Source organism: Asparagus officinalis, chromosome 1 (assembly GCF_001876935.1).
Source record: "Asparagus officinalis chromosome 1, Aspof.V1, whole genome shotgun sequence".
Lineage (NCBI taxonomy): Eukaryota > Viridiplantae > Streptophyta > Magnoliopsida > Asparagales > Asparagaceae > Asparagus > Asparagus officinalis.
The window spans coordinates 21,224,823-21,240,774 of NC_033794.1; the positions used below are offsets into that span (position 1 = coordinate 21,224,823).

The 15,952-nt window shown below is 35.6% G+C and overlaps 2 protein-coding genes across 3 annotated transcripts in view; both read left to right on the forward strand.

The window, feature by feature from the left end:
- The window catches only part of LOC109821078 (protein LAZ1), a 16,175-nt gene extending 8,675 nt beyond the window's left edge, over window positions 1-7,500 (forward strand). Inside the window, exons 3-8 of one of the 2 annotated variants that reach the window (XM_020387275.1) lie at window positions 549-657; window positions 1,705-1,889; window positions 2,001-2,089; window positions 3,046-3,307; window positions 5,981-6,229; window positions 6,793-7,500. In XM_020387275.1, coding sequence (XP_020242864.1) covers window positions 549-657; window positions 1,705-1,889; window positions 2,001-2,089; window positions 3,046-3,307; window positions 5,981-6,229; window positions 6,793-7,149 — 1,251 coding nt within the window. In that variant the 3' untranslated portion in view covers window positions 7,150-7,500. Of the gene's footprint in view, window positions 1-548; window positions 658-1,704; window positions 1,890-2,000; window positions 2,090-3,045; window positions 3,308-5,975; window positions 6,230-6,792 lie in introns of those variants that run through there. The other variant, XM_020387279.1, reaches the window with a different exon arrangement.
- Window positions 7,572-15,952, forward strand: part of LOC109821070 (1,4-alpha-glucan-branching enzyme 1, chloroplastic/amyloplastic-like) — a 19,946-nt gene continuing 11,565 nt past the window's right edge. Inside the window, exons 1-10 of the mRNA XM_020387267.1 lie at window positions 7,572-7,632; window positions 8,725-8,885; window positions 11,090-11,203; window positions 11,321-11,531; window positions 11,682-11,751; window positions 12,486-12,755; window positions 12,858-13,764; window positions 14,129-14,245; window positions 14,373-14,435; window positions 15,194-15,301. Of these exons, the coding sequence (XP_020242856.1) occupies window positions 7,572-7,632; window positions 8,725-8,885; window positions 11,090-11,203; window positions 11,321-11,531; window positions 11,682-11,751; window positions 12,486-12,755; window positions 12,858-13,764; window positions 14,129-14,245; window positions 14,373-14,435; window positions 15,194-15,301 (2,082 nt within the window). The remainder of the gene's footprint in view (window positions 7,633-8,724; window positions 8,886-11,089; window positions 11,204-11,320; window positions 11,532-11,681; window positions 11,752-12,485; window positions 12,756-12,857; window positions 13,765-14,128; window positions 14,246-14,372; window positions 14,436-15,193; window positions 15,302-15,952) is intronic.

The following is a 15,952-nucleotide window of genomic DNA, read 5'->3' on the forward strand; positions in this document are numbered from 1 at the left end:
CACTGACTGTTGTCAGGAATAACAGCAATTAGTGTTGCGTATCCACTCGTTGGTATGCACCTTTAAACACCATTTTAGTTTTTTAAACGGCTGTAGTAATTTGTTGGGATCTACTTGTTTAAAATAGTCAGTCTGTTTAGCCCTACTCTATTTATTGTCTAATCTAAAGATGATCTTTCACGCTAGTTCTTGCTTTATATCGGAATACGCGTGTCTCGAAATCTATACTTGACTGGTAGGCTCTTTGAGTATTAAATGCTAACTGATGATGTTATTCTTCTTCGTAATCTTGTGGTCTTCCTTGATGTTAATTTTATGCTTTGAAAAATCCATTACTAAGTGAGCTTGTGGCTCTTATCCTTGTGTAGAAAGATAGTTCTATCATATTGTTGTACATGAACTTTGTCTTCTTTTGTTCTTTGTCTATCTTCCTTGTAATGCATTATTTAACTTTGTAAGCTCATACAATTATCTGTGCGAGCTTTTCTGCTGTTATTATGTTGTTATAGTATGCTAATGCATTTACTCTGCTTCTGTTTTTCCTGCAGTACGTGTCATTGGCGAAACCTTCATTTAGTGTTGACTGTGGTATACTCCGTGATTGCTACGAGTCATTTGCCATGTATTGTTTTGGAAGATATCTAGTTGCTTGCTTGGGTATGCCTTTACCAAATGAAATTTCTATTTTCTTTATCCTTTGTACTTATTGTTATATAGCATTGTTGTGAATTTTTCATTGTATACTTACACTTGCTTTGTTTTTATTAAATAATGGGACTCCCCTCCTTCTTTTGTCTCATTGATAGAAATCATATTGTTTCCATTGAGGCATGCGTTCTACTAAATATAGAAAAGGATCAATGCATTTTTGTTTGCAATGAATTCATTTTGTTTGGATCATTAGATGTTCCTTCAATGCTTATACAAACCAATTTTTAGCATCTATGTATATTCTCAAGTAAATGAACTTATTGTGTTTAGATCGTTAGATGTTCCTTCAATGCTTATACAATTTTTAGCATTTATGTATATCCTCAAGTAATATGATGAGGCACGTCACAAAGTGAAGTTTTAAACGCCTTAAGGAGGCGGTAAGCCCCATAAGTTTCCATCATTTTTACTTTTATAAAATACAGAAATTAAGAGACAATAAAATGCATGTAACTTCATATAACCTTTTCTTTAGAAATCTATGTAAAGATAAATTTGCATTTTTATTATTTTCTTAAGTTACAGCCAGTGTTGTGAAAAAAGGGTCTCAGCATGTGTGTAGGAGCTGCTTAGGTTCTGTAGCATTGAAGGTACTTCAGTCACTGCTGCTTGGGTCATCCACCCTAGCATTTTTCAGACACTGGATATAGCCATTATCTTTTTAACCGTCATATGTTCCAACATGTTGTGAAGGCCCATTTTGACTGTTCTATTATGTAAGAATCACTCAATTAGGCCTGACATGCTCATTTCATTATGTCTGTACACTAGAAATGAACAATGAGGCATGAGTTGCATACTTCATTTTGTTAATGTATAAGGTGTGCTTGAGCGCCTCAGTGGACTGGTTGTATAAAATTTTTTCTTGCATTCCTCCTTTTTTTCTGTCTAAATGTTGAAAAGTATCTGATCATACTTGTTTTTCTTTCCTTATCATCTACTACTTCTGGACTTTGTCAATGATTTTTTAAATCATTTGTTACTCTGTTTCAGGTGGGGAAGAGAGGACAATCGAGTTTATGAAGAGGGAGGGTGGTTCAAGTTCTAGTGCACCTCTACTTCCACAAGCTTCTGAAAAGGGTGTTATCAAGCATCCATTTCCCATGAAATATTTTTTAAAACCATGGAGACTGGGTGAATGGTTTTACCTGGTTATCAAGTTTGGGATTATTCAATATGTACGTTGGACCTCTTTTTATTACAAATTTTTCTAGTGATCAGTTAAAAAAAAAAATCTCTAGTGATCCTTATATCAATAATTTATTTGATTTCTCTCTCTTTCATTGCAGATGATAATAAAGACAGTGTGTGCCATATCATCTGTGTTTCTTGAAGCTTTTGGTGTATATTGTGAAGGAGAGTTTAAGTGGAACTGTGGGTATGATAAAATCACAATCTTTTGGATGATAATTTTATAATTGCATAATTCACTGCTCTTAAATAGCAGGAAGGGCAAAGCGTCACTTTGGAAGTTCGACTTACAATACTGTGAATGGCTTCTCTATATTAAGATTTTTTGGCTAATTTTTTTTTAGTTAGCATCTTCATCTAGGTTGAATTTGTTTCTATTTTGTTACCATTGAAACTTTTATCTATTTTTTGCAACTCCAATTTCAATCGCATCCTATGTGCAGGCTTATGCAAACATTCTATAAGCAAATAGTTTAGAACCATATTCCCTTGTTGTTTCGATAGACTATTCCATGTACTAATTAGTGTATGGTAGGTAAGATGACAAGATTTTTCAATAGGAAATTATTTTCTCCTAGGCCCACTGATATAAAAAGAAAAATACTAGAGCCAAATGGAGTGTCCTTTCCAATCTGGAGTGCCATCTTCTGTTGCAAATTGTTAGGTGCTCAATGTGTTTGTCTGTCTAGGAGGTTTTCCAGAAAAGTTTTCTCCTGGGACATGTTTGTGTACCTCACATTTGGAGGTGATCGGAAGTATTATATTTGGTCTTTACCTAGGAGAATCAGAACATCTGTAGTATGAAGCTTATCATGCTTTTCTACATGATCGTATGTTCTTTTATTCTTTCGGACTCTTTTTCCTGAAATTCTAAATTTCATATTAGCACTGGAAAAAGGCTATTAAATGTTATATAGCTTTCTATTTGTAGAACTTCTTGTGGCTACTGAAAATTGGGGTGGTGTTGTGCACTTCTTGCAAGGAACTCATTGCAATCATAGTTAACTGTGTGTATTCTCTATAACAAGAATTTTTTACGACTATCAATTGTATGCTGTTCACCTTCCATGCTGTTTTGTCATCAATTTGTCTTGTGAGAAACTTACTCATAAGACAACCATTATTCTTTACTTGATTTTGTAGGTATCCCTACATGGCTGTGGTTCTCAATTTCAGTCAGACATGGGCCCTGTACTGTCTAGTTCAGTTCTATACTGCTACCAAGGATGAATTGGCGCATATAAAACCATTGGCTAAATTCTTAGTCTTCAAATCAATAGTCTTTCTCACTTGGTGGCAAGGCGTGGCAATTGCACTACTTGATACCTTGGGTTTGTTCAAGAGCCCTATAGCTCAAGGTTTACAATTCAAAACTAGTGTTCAAGATTTCATCATCTGTATAGAGGTATGAAATCATTGCTAGGTTTGTTTTACTGATATATATTCGATGTATGCTTCTGTTTCAATTTTTTGAGTCCACGATATTTTCGTGTAAGTACATACGGATTTGACTTAGTACATTCAAAGGTTTTTCTTGTATGGTTATTCTGCTTCCCTTCTGGAGTTGGAGTTACTGCAGTTTAGGTAACAGCAGAATACAGCAAAACTGGATAAGGTGGCCGCCCGTTTTGTTCTGCATCATGCACTGGGTCTTTGTTAAATGATGCACATTCTTTATTCTTTATGATCAGCCTGACCTACACGCAACCTTTGCAAAGTAGTACTGATATTTCTAGGAGTTTGAAACTCTAAGTCGCCAGAGATCAACGAGTAGGCTAATCTTGAGTCAGCGACGGTCTCTTTAAAGTAACTCTAGAAAGCATAGTTCTCCGTTCATATTGCATGTGTGCTTGCTCTCTCTAAATTGAAACACCAAATTGTGGATGTAGGGAGCTAATTTTGTGATTGAGCAGCAGTAGAGCAGCTGGTTATAGGTGTCATTTTGTCAATTGGGTCATTATTGTTAACTGCAAACGGCTTCATTCTTATAACTAACAGAGAGATGATGTCAAGCACTGTGCTTTTGTAGCTTTTGAAGGCATCTTCTTACTGGATGTATAATGAAATCCTTTTTGTTCGAAATGATTGATTAGAGGTCTCTATATACAAATATTAAGTAAATTAACCCGTTGAATATCGTTGGTGCTAAATGGCCAAGAACTAATTGTAGTTATAACTGTCCACACCTGTACCAGAATGATGTGAGCTCACCTTTCTTGTTTCTCACACATTTTTTTATTTGCAAATGGAGCATAAAGCTAGTCTTGTGAGCATCACTTGTCCCTGTGCTGCTCTTGTATGTGATTTAAAAAATGGAGCTACCTGGTATTTTAGTGCCACTTTCCTGCTCTTCTTTGTTTCTCACTCTCTTTGTACTCATTCTGGTCATGGATGAAAATTGAGATGGTTAAGACCTTAATGTGGATGTGTTTTGAAATCTTTAACTTTTATGACCATCTTTCTTGCTAAATTGTGAAATGCTGGGAGTTATAACAAACTAATGACCTAGCTGACCCGTTCTAATCTTTCTATATCACTTATTATTTAAGAAGCTGTTCAGTTATCCAGAGGCTCTAAATCTTAAGAGAGTTTTTCCTGAAAGATGTTGATGGTTGGACTAGAAAATAATGCCCAAAACCTAATTAAATTAGAAAAAGCAGGTTTTTTGTATAATAATTTGTAATGATATGCGTGGCATTTTGAGGTGAAATGGCATCCACTTTGAAGTTATGGTGATGAAGTATGTGGAAAAATCGGAGAACTTTTTGGATGTGTCACTGTGTCATCTTGCTCTTGTGTGTGCACACACCAAATTTCCAATCAAAACCATGTTTCCTGCTTTTGTTTTCCCTGGCCCTTGCACACTTCAATTCTCCTTTGTTGGCTGATATAGTAACCTAGGGTTTAGTGGGGGTTGAGTCAGGAGTTTGTTCTTGTGCTTCCGTGAGTAGCTATGGTAGCAAATTTTAATAAAACAATGACTGAATCCTTTTAGTTCTTCAGAAAGTTTGCAGTTCTCAATTGTCTTGTTCAAGAAGTGACGTTGAGAGTTGCTGTACCTTGGGCGTGTTAGAAAAAGAGTACTGGTGCAAGATTGTTTGTATTATGAAGGAAATTCAAAAAAATGAAGGAAATTCATTTTTGACTTATAATTTTCTAGCTTTTCCCATCCAAGCTCGTTCTTCTCCTTCAGTTATTGTCTCATGAGTTTCAACATTTGTCAACTTTTAGATTTGTATTCCTGGTAACATTTGAGGATCTACCTTTCATGTAATCTCATGTATATTTACATGCTAGAATGGTAATTTCCATAAGCATTTATCAGTTATGGACCTTTGGGAACTACAGTACAGGAACCAAATAAACTAAAGTTGTGAAATTGTATATGTATATAACGGTACATTGTAGTTTAACATGCATAAGCCATGAGGTTCTTTAGGTAAACTGGGTTCCAAGGAATCAGGTTTTACTCTTATGTGACTTTCGTCTGTGCATTCATGGTTGAAACCCCACATTTCTTAAGAGTCGTGTGTGTGTATATAGTTGTTTCATGGATTATATATAGAGTTGTTTCATGGATCCGCAAGAGTATTTGGGTTCTCCCAATAAATAAAAAGTATATCCTCTTATAGATAAGACTAACAAAGAACAGAGTTCTTTTTGTATCACTTGAGTCGCTCTTTTTTATTGATTTCTTTTTCTTAATTTCTCGTTTTTAATGGGAGTAGATTAAATCTATTTATTGAATTCGAGAATTACAAAATTTTTTTCTTTCAATATTTTTTGAAGTTTCTGATAAGACACTTATTAATCGGTACTGCAGTAGTTCTTTGGTTAGGTATTGGAACAACATTACCTATTGATAAATCTCTAACTTTACTTAAATGGATTCAACCGTGAAATACCACGATATAGGTATCTAGGGAATAGTCGATTCTAAAGTGTGTGTGTATATATATATGTTATAAAGGTGCAGAAACTTGATGTAATTTATCACAATATGTTTCTGTTTGCTTGGAGCTTACTTTTTGTTTGATATGTCTTCAAACCCTAACAGATTCATTTTCTTCCAGCACAGATGGGTGTTGCCTCTATCGTTCACCTCTATGTATTCCCTTCCAAGCCTTACGAGCTAATGGGCGATATCTTTCCGGGAAATGTTTCAATTCTTGGAGACTATGTATCTGCAGACCCTTTAGATCCTGATGAGGTTAGGGACATTGAACGGCCCACAAAGCTGAGACTTCCTCAGCCTGATGTTGACTCCAAGAGTGGAATGACCATCAGAGAAAGTGTTCGAGATGTTGTTCTTGGTGGTGGGGAATATGTAAGCTCCCTCCCCCCACCCCCCTCCCTCGTTCTCCCTTCCTCACACAACACACACACACACACACACACACATCACCACCACCACCAGCAATGCCTTATCTCAGAATTTTTGGGTTAGGTTACAGCAATCCCATTCTTCCATACAGTTCTAAGGAGGGCATCCCTCCACTAAGTTAATTATTATTACATCTTTCATCTTAACTGCTTCAAATCAAGTTCTCTTTAGGTCTATCTCTACCCTTTCTTTCTCTTTTATCTATAATCTTATCACTTCTTCTAATTGGTGCATTCAACAGTTACACACATATAATTCAAAGCAAAATGTGCAGGCACATGCATTTATACTATCATGTAAAAATGACTTGAAATCTTTAATATTCCTTTCGATTAACATGGCCATATGTGCATTTATATCAGAAATATTGATATATAAAATGATAGAGATGGATTATATGAAAGATAATAGTTGTGCATGGCAATTAAAATTATATTGTTACTTCTCCAGGAAACATGTTTATCTAAGCTTCTGACTGAAACCATCTTTTATATGATCGATCGTAGATTGTAAACGATTTGAAGTTCACCGTGACCCACGCAGTAGAGCCCATGGAGAAGGGTTTCACACGATTCAACGAGAAGCTCCACAAGATCTCTGAGAACATAAAAAAGCATGACAAGGAGAAGAAAAGAACAAAGGATGACAGCTGCATCGGTTCATCATCACCTACGAGGAGAGTAATTCGTGGTATAGATGACCCCCTCCTCAATGGAAGCTTTAGCGACAGCGGGGCTACCAGAGGAAGGAGACATCGAAAGAAGTCGGGGTACACAAGCGCAGAAAGTGGAGGAGAGAGCAGTAGTGATCAAGGCCATGGTGGCTTTGAGATCAGAGGACGAAGGTGGATTACCAAGGACTGAAGATTTAAGAAAATAGTACAATTTTTCTTCAGGAGGATGAAGGACGATCACACTGTACACGGGTTTTCAAGTGGAGTTGTGTATATATGTTGAAATGGTTAAGAAACCCGCATGCGTTAATGAAGCATTCAGTGGGGTGATCCAGGCTTTATTCACAGGTCTGTCTGATATAGATTCATCTTCACAAGGGAAATGGTCTTCTGTATATCAAATTCCTATGTAATTTGCAAAAAGCAGATGCACATATGATGATCAACTGTCATAAAATTACTTGAAATGCAGGTGCCATTGGCTTGCATATATTCGAAGTCTGTTTGTATGGGATTTACTCGGATCAGTGCGTGTTTTGTTCAGTGCAGGCTATGTAAGATATTGCGCACCGTTCATTAGCTTCCATCGGGTGACCACATTGGGTGCTGGTGATGCCTGCCGTAGTCTACTGCGAATTTTCTTCTTTCTCGATACGCCATATAAAATTAACGGGTAATTTTGTTAGCATTATAACAATTTCCTTTACCAGAAGAGAAAAGTAATTTTCTTTGAGTTTTCACTACACTTAAAAAAATGAAATTTCCCTCCTCAATGTTTGAATTATTGTCTCTTCTGAGAGCAGCCAAGGGAGAAATCCCTTGAAACAATGATCAAACTAGACTCCATAAAAATCGACATCTGATGACAAGCATTCGATTTCTTGTCTACGATATTCTGAGCGACAGATTGACAGGTTTCACATGGCGCGATCACGATTCCAGTTGATCCCTTACTTTTTGTAAGGAAGTCTGCTGAATCTGCTGCTTGGTTTGCACCTGAGCATGCCATGGCTTTTTTAGAAAATTTTGAATTCTAGCAGTGATATTATAATTAGGACCATCATCCGTAGCATTCTGAATAACATTAATCGACTTCGTAAGAGTTTATTTCTGACACAAAGTTGTGAATAGCGTCGGTCGCCAAGCTAACTCAAAGCTAAATCAAAGGCCATAAAGAGTAGCATCCGACGATTTACTTATCTGAGTGTAAAAAAATAGTTGGATCCAGTAGCAAGTATTAGTGAGGCGAGGGGCTAATGTTAGAATACTAACTATTTAAGGAACCAAACCCCTAGCAAAAGCCCAATTGAGGAGCTCTTTTATTTTCTGGAGAGAACAATACAAGCTGAAAAGGCTTAGGGGGTGTTTGTTTGCATGCGAGTAAAAGATGAAAGTGAGAAATTTATTTTCATTTAACAATTAAGGTGTTTGTTTTTATGTAAGTGGTTTATGAAAGTGAGATGCAAGAAAGTTATCACATATGATTTAATACAATTTTGACTTCCTTTAAAAAAGTGGTGACGTCACATAAAAGTAACAAAAAGGTAACTAATTTAATTAAATAATTTTAATTATACTTTCCAAGTAATCTTATTTTGCCACGTCATCTTCACATTACACCTTCGAAATAATTTAATTTTTCAAACAAACACTGCATCTCACTTGCGTGCTGATATAGATGTAAAAGTCATTTGCCAAAAAAAAAAAAAAATTACGTATTTTAAATTCAGTTTGAGATCCCCAAACACCCCTTTTAACTTTCCAGTGACGAAGGGCCGTGATAAAAAAACAAACGGGCTGATTCTTCGGCACCCAGCAGCGCCGTTAAAAACTCGAAGAAGAGGGGAAAGAAACAATATGTCGTGCTCTTCTCCTTCGATTTCCCTCTCCCCTCCATCTCTATTGTCCTCAGGCAGCTGTAGAACGGTATAAACCCAATTCAAGTTTCCGTTTAATTCTTTGCTCTTTCATACTTTGCTGTGATATCACGGGGGTAGTTTCTTCAAAAGACTTGTGGGTGTATTGGGTTTCTTTTCCAGTTATGGGTATTTTTCTGTTGGTTTTTTTTTTTGATAAATTAATGGGTAAACTGCAGTGTTTGATAGTTTGTACTTGTCTGATTGTTTGAAGGTGCTTGTAGTTAATTTAACCATGTGGGTTTCTCATTATGCTCAATTTTTGGTTGGTGAAGTGGTGATGCATAGTAAATGAGCTACTAGATAAGTAGTTATTTTGACTCCAGGGGAAATCGAGAGTAAGAATCATGTATCAGAAATCTCGATCTCTGGTTCAAAGAGGGCACTGGGTGTTCATGCTCGAGAAATGAAGAGTACAAAGATTATTATAACATACATGGTCACAGTGTCACGGGTTCTAGCACGTTCATACATATGCCCAACTAAAAGTTACCCTCAAAAGATACATATTTAGTGTGATTTTGAAAGTCATTCATATACAAGCAATAAAGTTTGAAGTTCACAACACGTTGACTTTTGTCAAATTCTCAATAGATATCTGTTATAAGTGGCGGAGCCAGGACCCGTACGGCAGCAGGGGCAATAAATTGTAAATAAATAAAATATAATGGTAACCTCAAATAGGACAAAGATTAAATATAAGCATTAGCAGATCAGCTGTAATAGACCTTATATTTTAATAGTTACCTATTAAGAAAAATCTAGAACAAATGAAGTCATAGAAGTTTGACCTATTTTTACCAAAATCCTCCTACTCTAGTTATCTTTTAGTTACAACCTCTTCTAGGAGATTCTTTATTGTCTTTGTCAATACATGAGGGCAACAAAAGTGCGAGGGATTTGATTTAGGATTTGGATATACTCTACTATAAAAAAGTAGCAAGAGATGACTACTTTAATTACTTTTAATTCAACCGTGTTTAATGAATGGTTATGATTTATCTTTTTGAATGTAAATTAAGAATGAGTGCAATTCATAAGCATAATAAGTATTACATCTTGAATGAATGACAATCGTTTACAACCATATACTTGTGCATTTAATATTCAACAGTTCGGATTATATCTTTGATTAGAAATTATGATGAGATTTATGTTTAGTTAAATTTAATAAGTATTTAGGTCTAATTAAATAGGTCTAATTAAACTCTAACTGAAATTATTTAAAAATCAATTCTATTTATTTAAAATACATGACAAGACTATAAATATATTAATTCATTTAAAATTAAATTGGTCTTTAACTCAATTGAAAATGTAAATTAACTTTAATAGTAACGTGTTTGATAAATTGACTAGGGGCAATACTAAAGCCAGTTATCAAAACTAAATATTAGATATTTTATGGTTATATTTCATAAAATATTTTGAGTGGGGGCATTTGCCCACACTCAGCTCTTCGTGGCTCTGCCACTGTCCGTTATCAAATTCGGAAGATATCCCATATCTTTCCTAAGCACCTGGAAGATATAAAAAATTGATGGAAATTCTGTCTTCACAATATTGTTCAAAATTTCAAATAGACACTTTACATAAAATATTGCAAGGAGAATTGGGGGAAATTTGATGCTTCAGAAAAGTTGGCAATTACACACACACACACACACACATACATATACATATACATATATATTTTGGTGAAGACAGGTTCAGTTCTTATATGTACTTCAATAGAGAAGATGGTTGGATTGGATTTATCTAAATGGAGGTCATTGCTGCTGCAATCTACTTCCAGTTGTGCGCAGATCGAAATACTGAAGTTGGAAATATACCTTGTTTTGTATTGAATTGCTTATATAACTGTATATTTGGTGCACCTAGTACTCAATAGAATGACCTATGTGTTGGGAAATTATTCAACTTTACATGCTTTTCCTAATACTTCAGTGGCAATTGGTGCTGCATCCATATGAACGTATTTTTAGTTGAAATGTTTTGGTTGTTCTAACTACATGGATGAGATCTAAAAACATGGAATCAATTTAGTTATCCAAATAGTTGGAATTGCTTGAGGCTCTGGCTACAAGTACCAAACAAGTCATAGTTTACATGAATTAGTGGCATCAATATGTTTAGCAATGAAATTATGTTAATGCCTCAGAACATATGTTATTATTTCAAGTTAATTGCTCCGTTTTGCATCTTCATCCATAGTTTTCAAGAAGTCAAGGACCAGCTCAACTGCGGTCGTTTTCCACAGGCAGATCTGATAGATTATCATGCCAATTTTCTTTTCCTAGCCTGAACAAATTATCAATGAATTTGAAGGTAAGATAACTAAGCTTCGTAAGAAAGTATCATGATGAGATTATTTTTTATTGTTTTTCTGTTCAGCTTGTAAATTATCCTATCCGTTGACTTCTTTAAGCATCTATATTTTTTCAGCATAAGCGAGGGCATGATTTTGCAGTCTCAACCACTCCACATGATAAATCAGCTATGACATCAACTGAAGATGCAGAAAATATTGGTATTCTTGCTCTTGACCCATTATTAGAGCAATTTAAAGACCATTTTACATACAGATCGAAGAAATACAGGAATCAGAAAGCTTTGATTGACGAGCATGAAGGAAGTCTTGAAGAATTCTCCCAAGGTTGAGTTGCATTATCTTGTAACTTCTCCCATCATAGACAATTTAGATAATTAGTCATCATTCCTTCAGTTAAATTGGTGTAATAGATTATGCATGCTACATGTTCTAACAATAATATTTTATTTTAGCTAAATGTATCTTTTTTTTCAGGTTATTTGAAATTTGGATTCAACAAGGAACATGATGGAATTGTGTATCATGAGTGGGCTCCTGCTGCTCAGTGAGTTTTTTTTTTGGGCAAAGTTGCTTTTCTTCATGTTTTAACTTGTACTGCTTAAGTTTAGCAGCATGCCTATCCACCTAACAAATTTGTTTTTCAATTTTTCGTTTGGAGTTTAACATTCAGTGTTAGTTAAGCACCGGATAAATGTATTCCGAACTTGACATTTTTCTTTAAAGTAAAAATTTCACTGAACAGTGAGTCTGAACCTTCATGATTGATATCAGCGGATTGTAAATGAGGGTAATTTCGTGATTACACTTCTGTTTTTCGTGTCTATCCAGTTTTGTGTCTATACTTTACTAAATAAGGTGTTTTTTAGCTGCGAAACACTTCTAGGAACCTCTATGTATGTGCTGACATTTGCTATTTTATTTAGTCCTTTTTGATTAGCAGCTTGTTGGACTCTAGTCGAAAACATTGTTTCTTCTAAGGAAGGTACAAAAGATGGAAATGTGCCAGTTTGTAGACATATCATTATCTTCTGAACTACTAAACAGAAAACATTTTCTAGATGGTGTACTACTTTCAACCTTGAGATGCATACAATGAAAGTGTATATCATGATGATTCTTGAAATATATGTTAGCTTTCTTTATGTTGATTACCTTGTTAGCAGATGAAGTCCTCTGGACACAACCTTTTGCCTGTTTCTGAGTACACAACCATTTTTGCTAGATGGATGTTAAAGTGAATGCTTGGATCTATGATATGAATTGTCAGCTTGTCTGTAGGGAAGCTCAGCTGATAGGAGATTTTAATGGTTGGGATGGGACTAACCATAGAATGGAAAAAAATGAATTCGGTGTTTGGAGGATCAAGATTCTGGACTCTGGTGGCAAGCCTGCCATTCCTCACAATTCAAAGGTTAAATTTCGATTTAAGCATGGAAATGGAGTATGGGTTGAACGAATACCAGCATGGATCAAATATGCCACTGTCGATCCTACTCGATTTGCAGCCCCCTATGATGGAGTTTACTGGGACCCACCACCATCAGAAAGGTCTCTCTATTACTCAGGAAAATGAAAATTTATTTTGCATAAAGATGATAACTACCAAAATATTCTAGTTAATTTCAATTATTTATTATTCTATTGATGCAGACACATATTTAAGTATCCTCGTCCGCCGAATCCTGCAGCACCGCGAATATATGAGGCCCATGTTGGAATGAGCAGTACAGAGCCATGCATAAACTCATATCGAGATTTTGTTGATAATGTTCTGCCTCGCATTAAAGAAAATAACTATAATACAGTCCAATTAATGGCTATCATGGAGCATTCCTACTACGCATCCTTTGGATATCACATTACGAATTTCTTTGCTGTTAGCAGTAGATCTGGATCACCTGAGGATCTCAAGTATCTGATTGACAAAGCCCACAGTTTAGGTCTACGAGTTTTAATGGATGTTGTTCATAGCCACGCGAGCAACAATATCACTGATGGTCTTAATGGCTTTGATGTTGGGCAAAGCACTCAGGATTCCTATTTCCATAGCGGAGAGCGTGGTTACCATAAGTTGTGGGATAGCCGGTTATTTAACTATGCTAATTGGGAAGTCCTGCGATTTCTGCTGTCTAATTTGAGATGGTGGTTGGAAGAATACAAATTTGATGGATTTCGATTTGATGGAGTAACTTCAATGTTGTATCATCATCACGGAATCAACACGGTTTTTACTGGAAATTACAATGAGTATTTCAGTGAGGCAACAGATGTGGATGCTGTTGTTTATATGATGTTGGCAAACCATTTGGTTCATAATCTCTTGCCAGATGCAACTGTTATTGCTGAAGATGTTTCAGGTATGCCTGCTCTCTGTCGTCCAGTCCATGAAGGTGGAGTGGGTTTTGATTATCGGTTGGCTATGGGAATTCCAGACAAGTGGATTGACTACTTAAAGAACAAGAGAGATACAGAATGGTCTATGAAAGATATTGCTTGGACTTTAACAAACAGGAGATGTGCAGAAAAGTGTATAGCATATGCAGAGAGTCATGATCAGGTAGTTCAATAGAAGTTACTGAGGAAGTAGGTTATTAGTTATCCTATAGCATTACGAGCAAATGGCATATCATAATTGATTTAAAATTTCTGTAAGATGATGTAAATTGGAATTTTGAGACACAGTTACGATTTTCGTTGATATGAGTAGTAATGCAAGTGAGATTGGATTTCTAGCATGCTGATTCATGAAATCATCTTCAGCTAAATAGTGATAGATAACATCTCTTTCAAAATAAGTGTCTCCATCATGCATTACTTAACAATAATATGAATCATTATAATGTATATAAGTTCTCTAAATATCTGAGATCTGTCTATAGTTGTATACTTTTTGAGGGAGACCTTCTTGCTTTCTTCCACAGGCAATTGTAGGAGATAAGTCTTTTGCCTTTCTTCTGATGGATGCAGAAATATACTCTGGCATGTCTGATCTGAAACCTGCTTCGCCTGTAATTGAGCGAGGAATTGCACTTCACAAGGTTCATATTATTCTTTTACTTTCTTGCTAGATTTTTTATTAGTTCAAAGCGTCAATATCTTTGAGTAGTTTCATTGTCACTGTTCCTATGTTGAATTTTAAGTTACAAAATTATATTATTTGTGCAGATGATTCATTTCATAACTATGGCACTAGGAGGTGAAGGCTACCTAAACTTTATGGGAAATGAGGTAAATCTCTCAAGACCCTTCTCAGTTTCTTTAAACTTCTCAATGAAGTTTAAATCTTGTATTCATCATTTTCTGAAGATACGCGGGATGTGTTAATCGTATGGAATAAACCAAATTACAACGTGGCCATAATTCAAAACGTACTAGTTCTAGATCCATTTCAGACTGTACTTACCATTTGCATGTCTCTCTTAAAAGATATTGTAATGTAGCCCATTATGCTTCTGACTAGGCTAGTTTTAAGTGTAATAAATGAAAAATGCCTTGAGAACCCAAAATATGGGACCAAGGGAGGGGACAGGTGAGATGTCCCCCTCCTATTGTATAATGAGCTGGTCATGCCAGCTCATTATGCAATAGGAGGGGGACACCTCACCTGTCTCCTCCAATGGTCTCATATTTTGGGTCCCCGTAGCAGCGCTCATAATAAATTGATATGCGTGGTTGTTGCATAGTTAATTAGTCTACCTTAAGGTGTTATGATTTCAGTTCCCATACTTCACATGTGCAACTGTGCAAAAGTTGAAGCACATAGGATAATTCAGAGGCCACTCGTTTCAGTTAGTTAATATAGAAATTTTTTCTTTTTTGCAATAATATTAAGTAATTAAAGATAAAAGCCAAATTGAGATGGATAATATCTAAAAGGCTTTGTGCAATATGATTGCAAGCTATATAATGTCACAAGGGTTTATTGTATTTGTTTCATTTCCACCAGTTTCTAATTGCATATTCGTCTAACAATATGATTGTTGTAGTTTGGACATCCAGAATGGATAGACTTTCCTAGAGAAGGAAATGGTTGGAGTTATGAAAAGTGCCGGCGCCTGTGGAACCTTGTTGATACTGATCATCTCAGATACAAGGTTCGCGTGTATCTTCCCACAGAAATATTTTAAAACTAAAATGTAAATACACACATCTGTATTCTGTACTTCTATTAAATCGCACGTGCGCGCACGCATGACTTATTTAAGAGCCCCTTCAGCTGCCTTTTCCAACACTGGTTTTCATATTTTTCATTTTATTACATATGTTGATAAATCCCCAGCCACATACCCAATTACACATGCAAATATATACCGAGCATTTTATTTGACAAGTGAATAAGTAATTTGGTTATTCTCAGTGAAGTTTTGTGACGCCACGTATGCCCTCTGTTGCACCTGTGTGATTTTTTTTGGGGTTGCTGCAACGCCATTTTTGGGGGTAATCTCCTTATATTATTTCATTTCCACTGGCAGCTTTGAGTTGAAATAGTTTAAATGCATTAGAAAACATGATCTTCATTTTACAAGTTATCTACTAGTTTCAGAGTTTAATACTTCATGATTGTTCCTGCAGAATTTTGTTTGTTTGTTTTAGTTTGCCGGTTGCCTACTAGCAATGCTATACTAGTATAATGTGTTCTACATTTCTTTCAACTAATTTCCTTATCTTGGATGTTTGTGTATAAAATCATTCTCATCTTGTCTTTTACTGAGCTCTGTCTGGAGTCCTTTTTCCCGCTAAGTGCC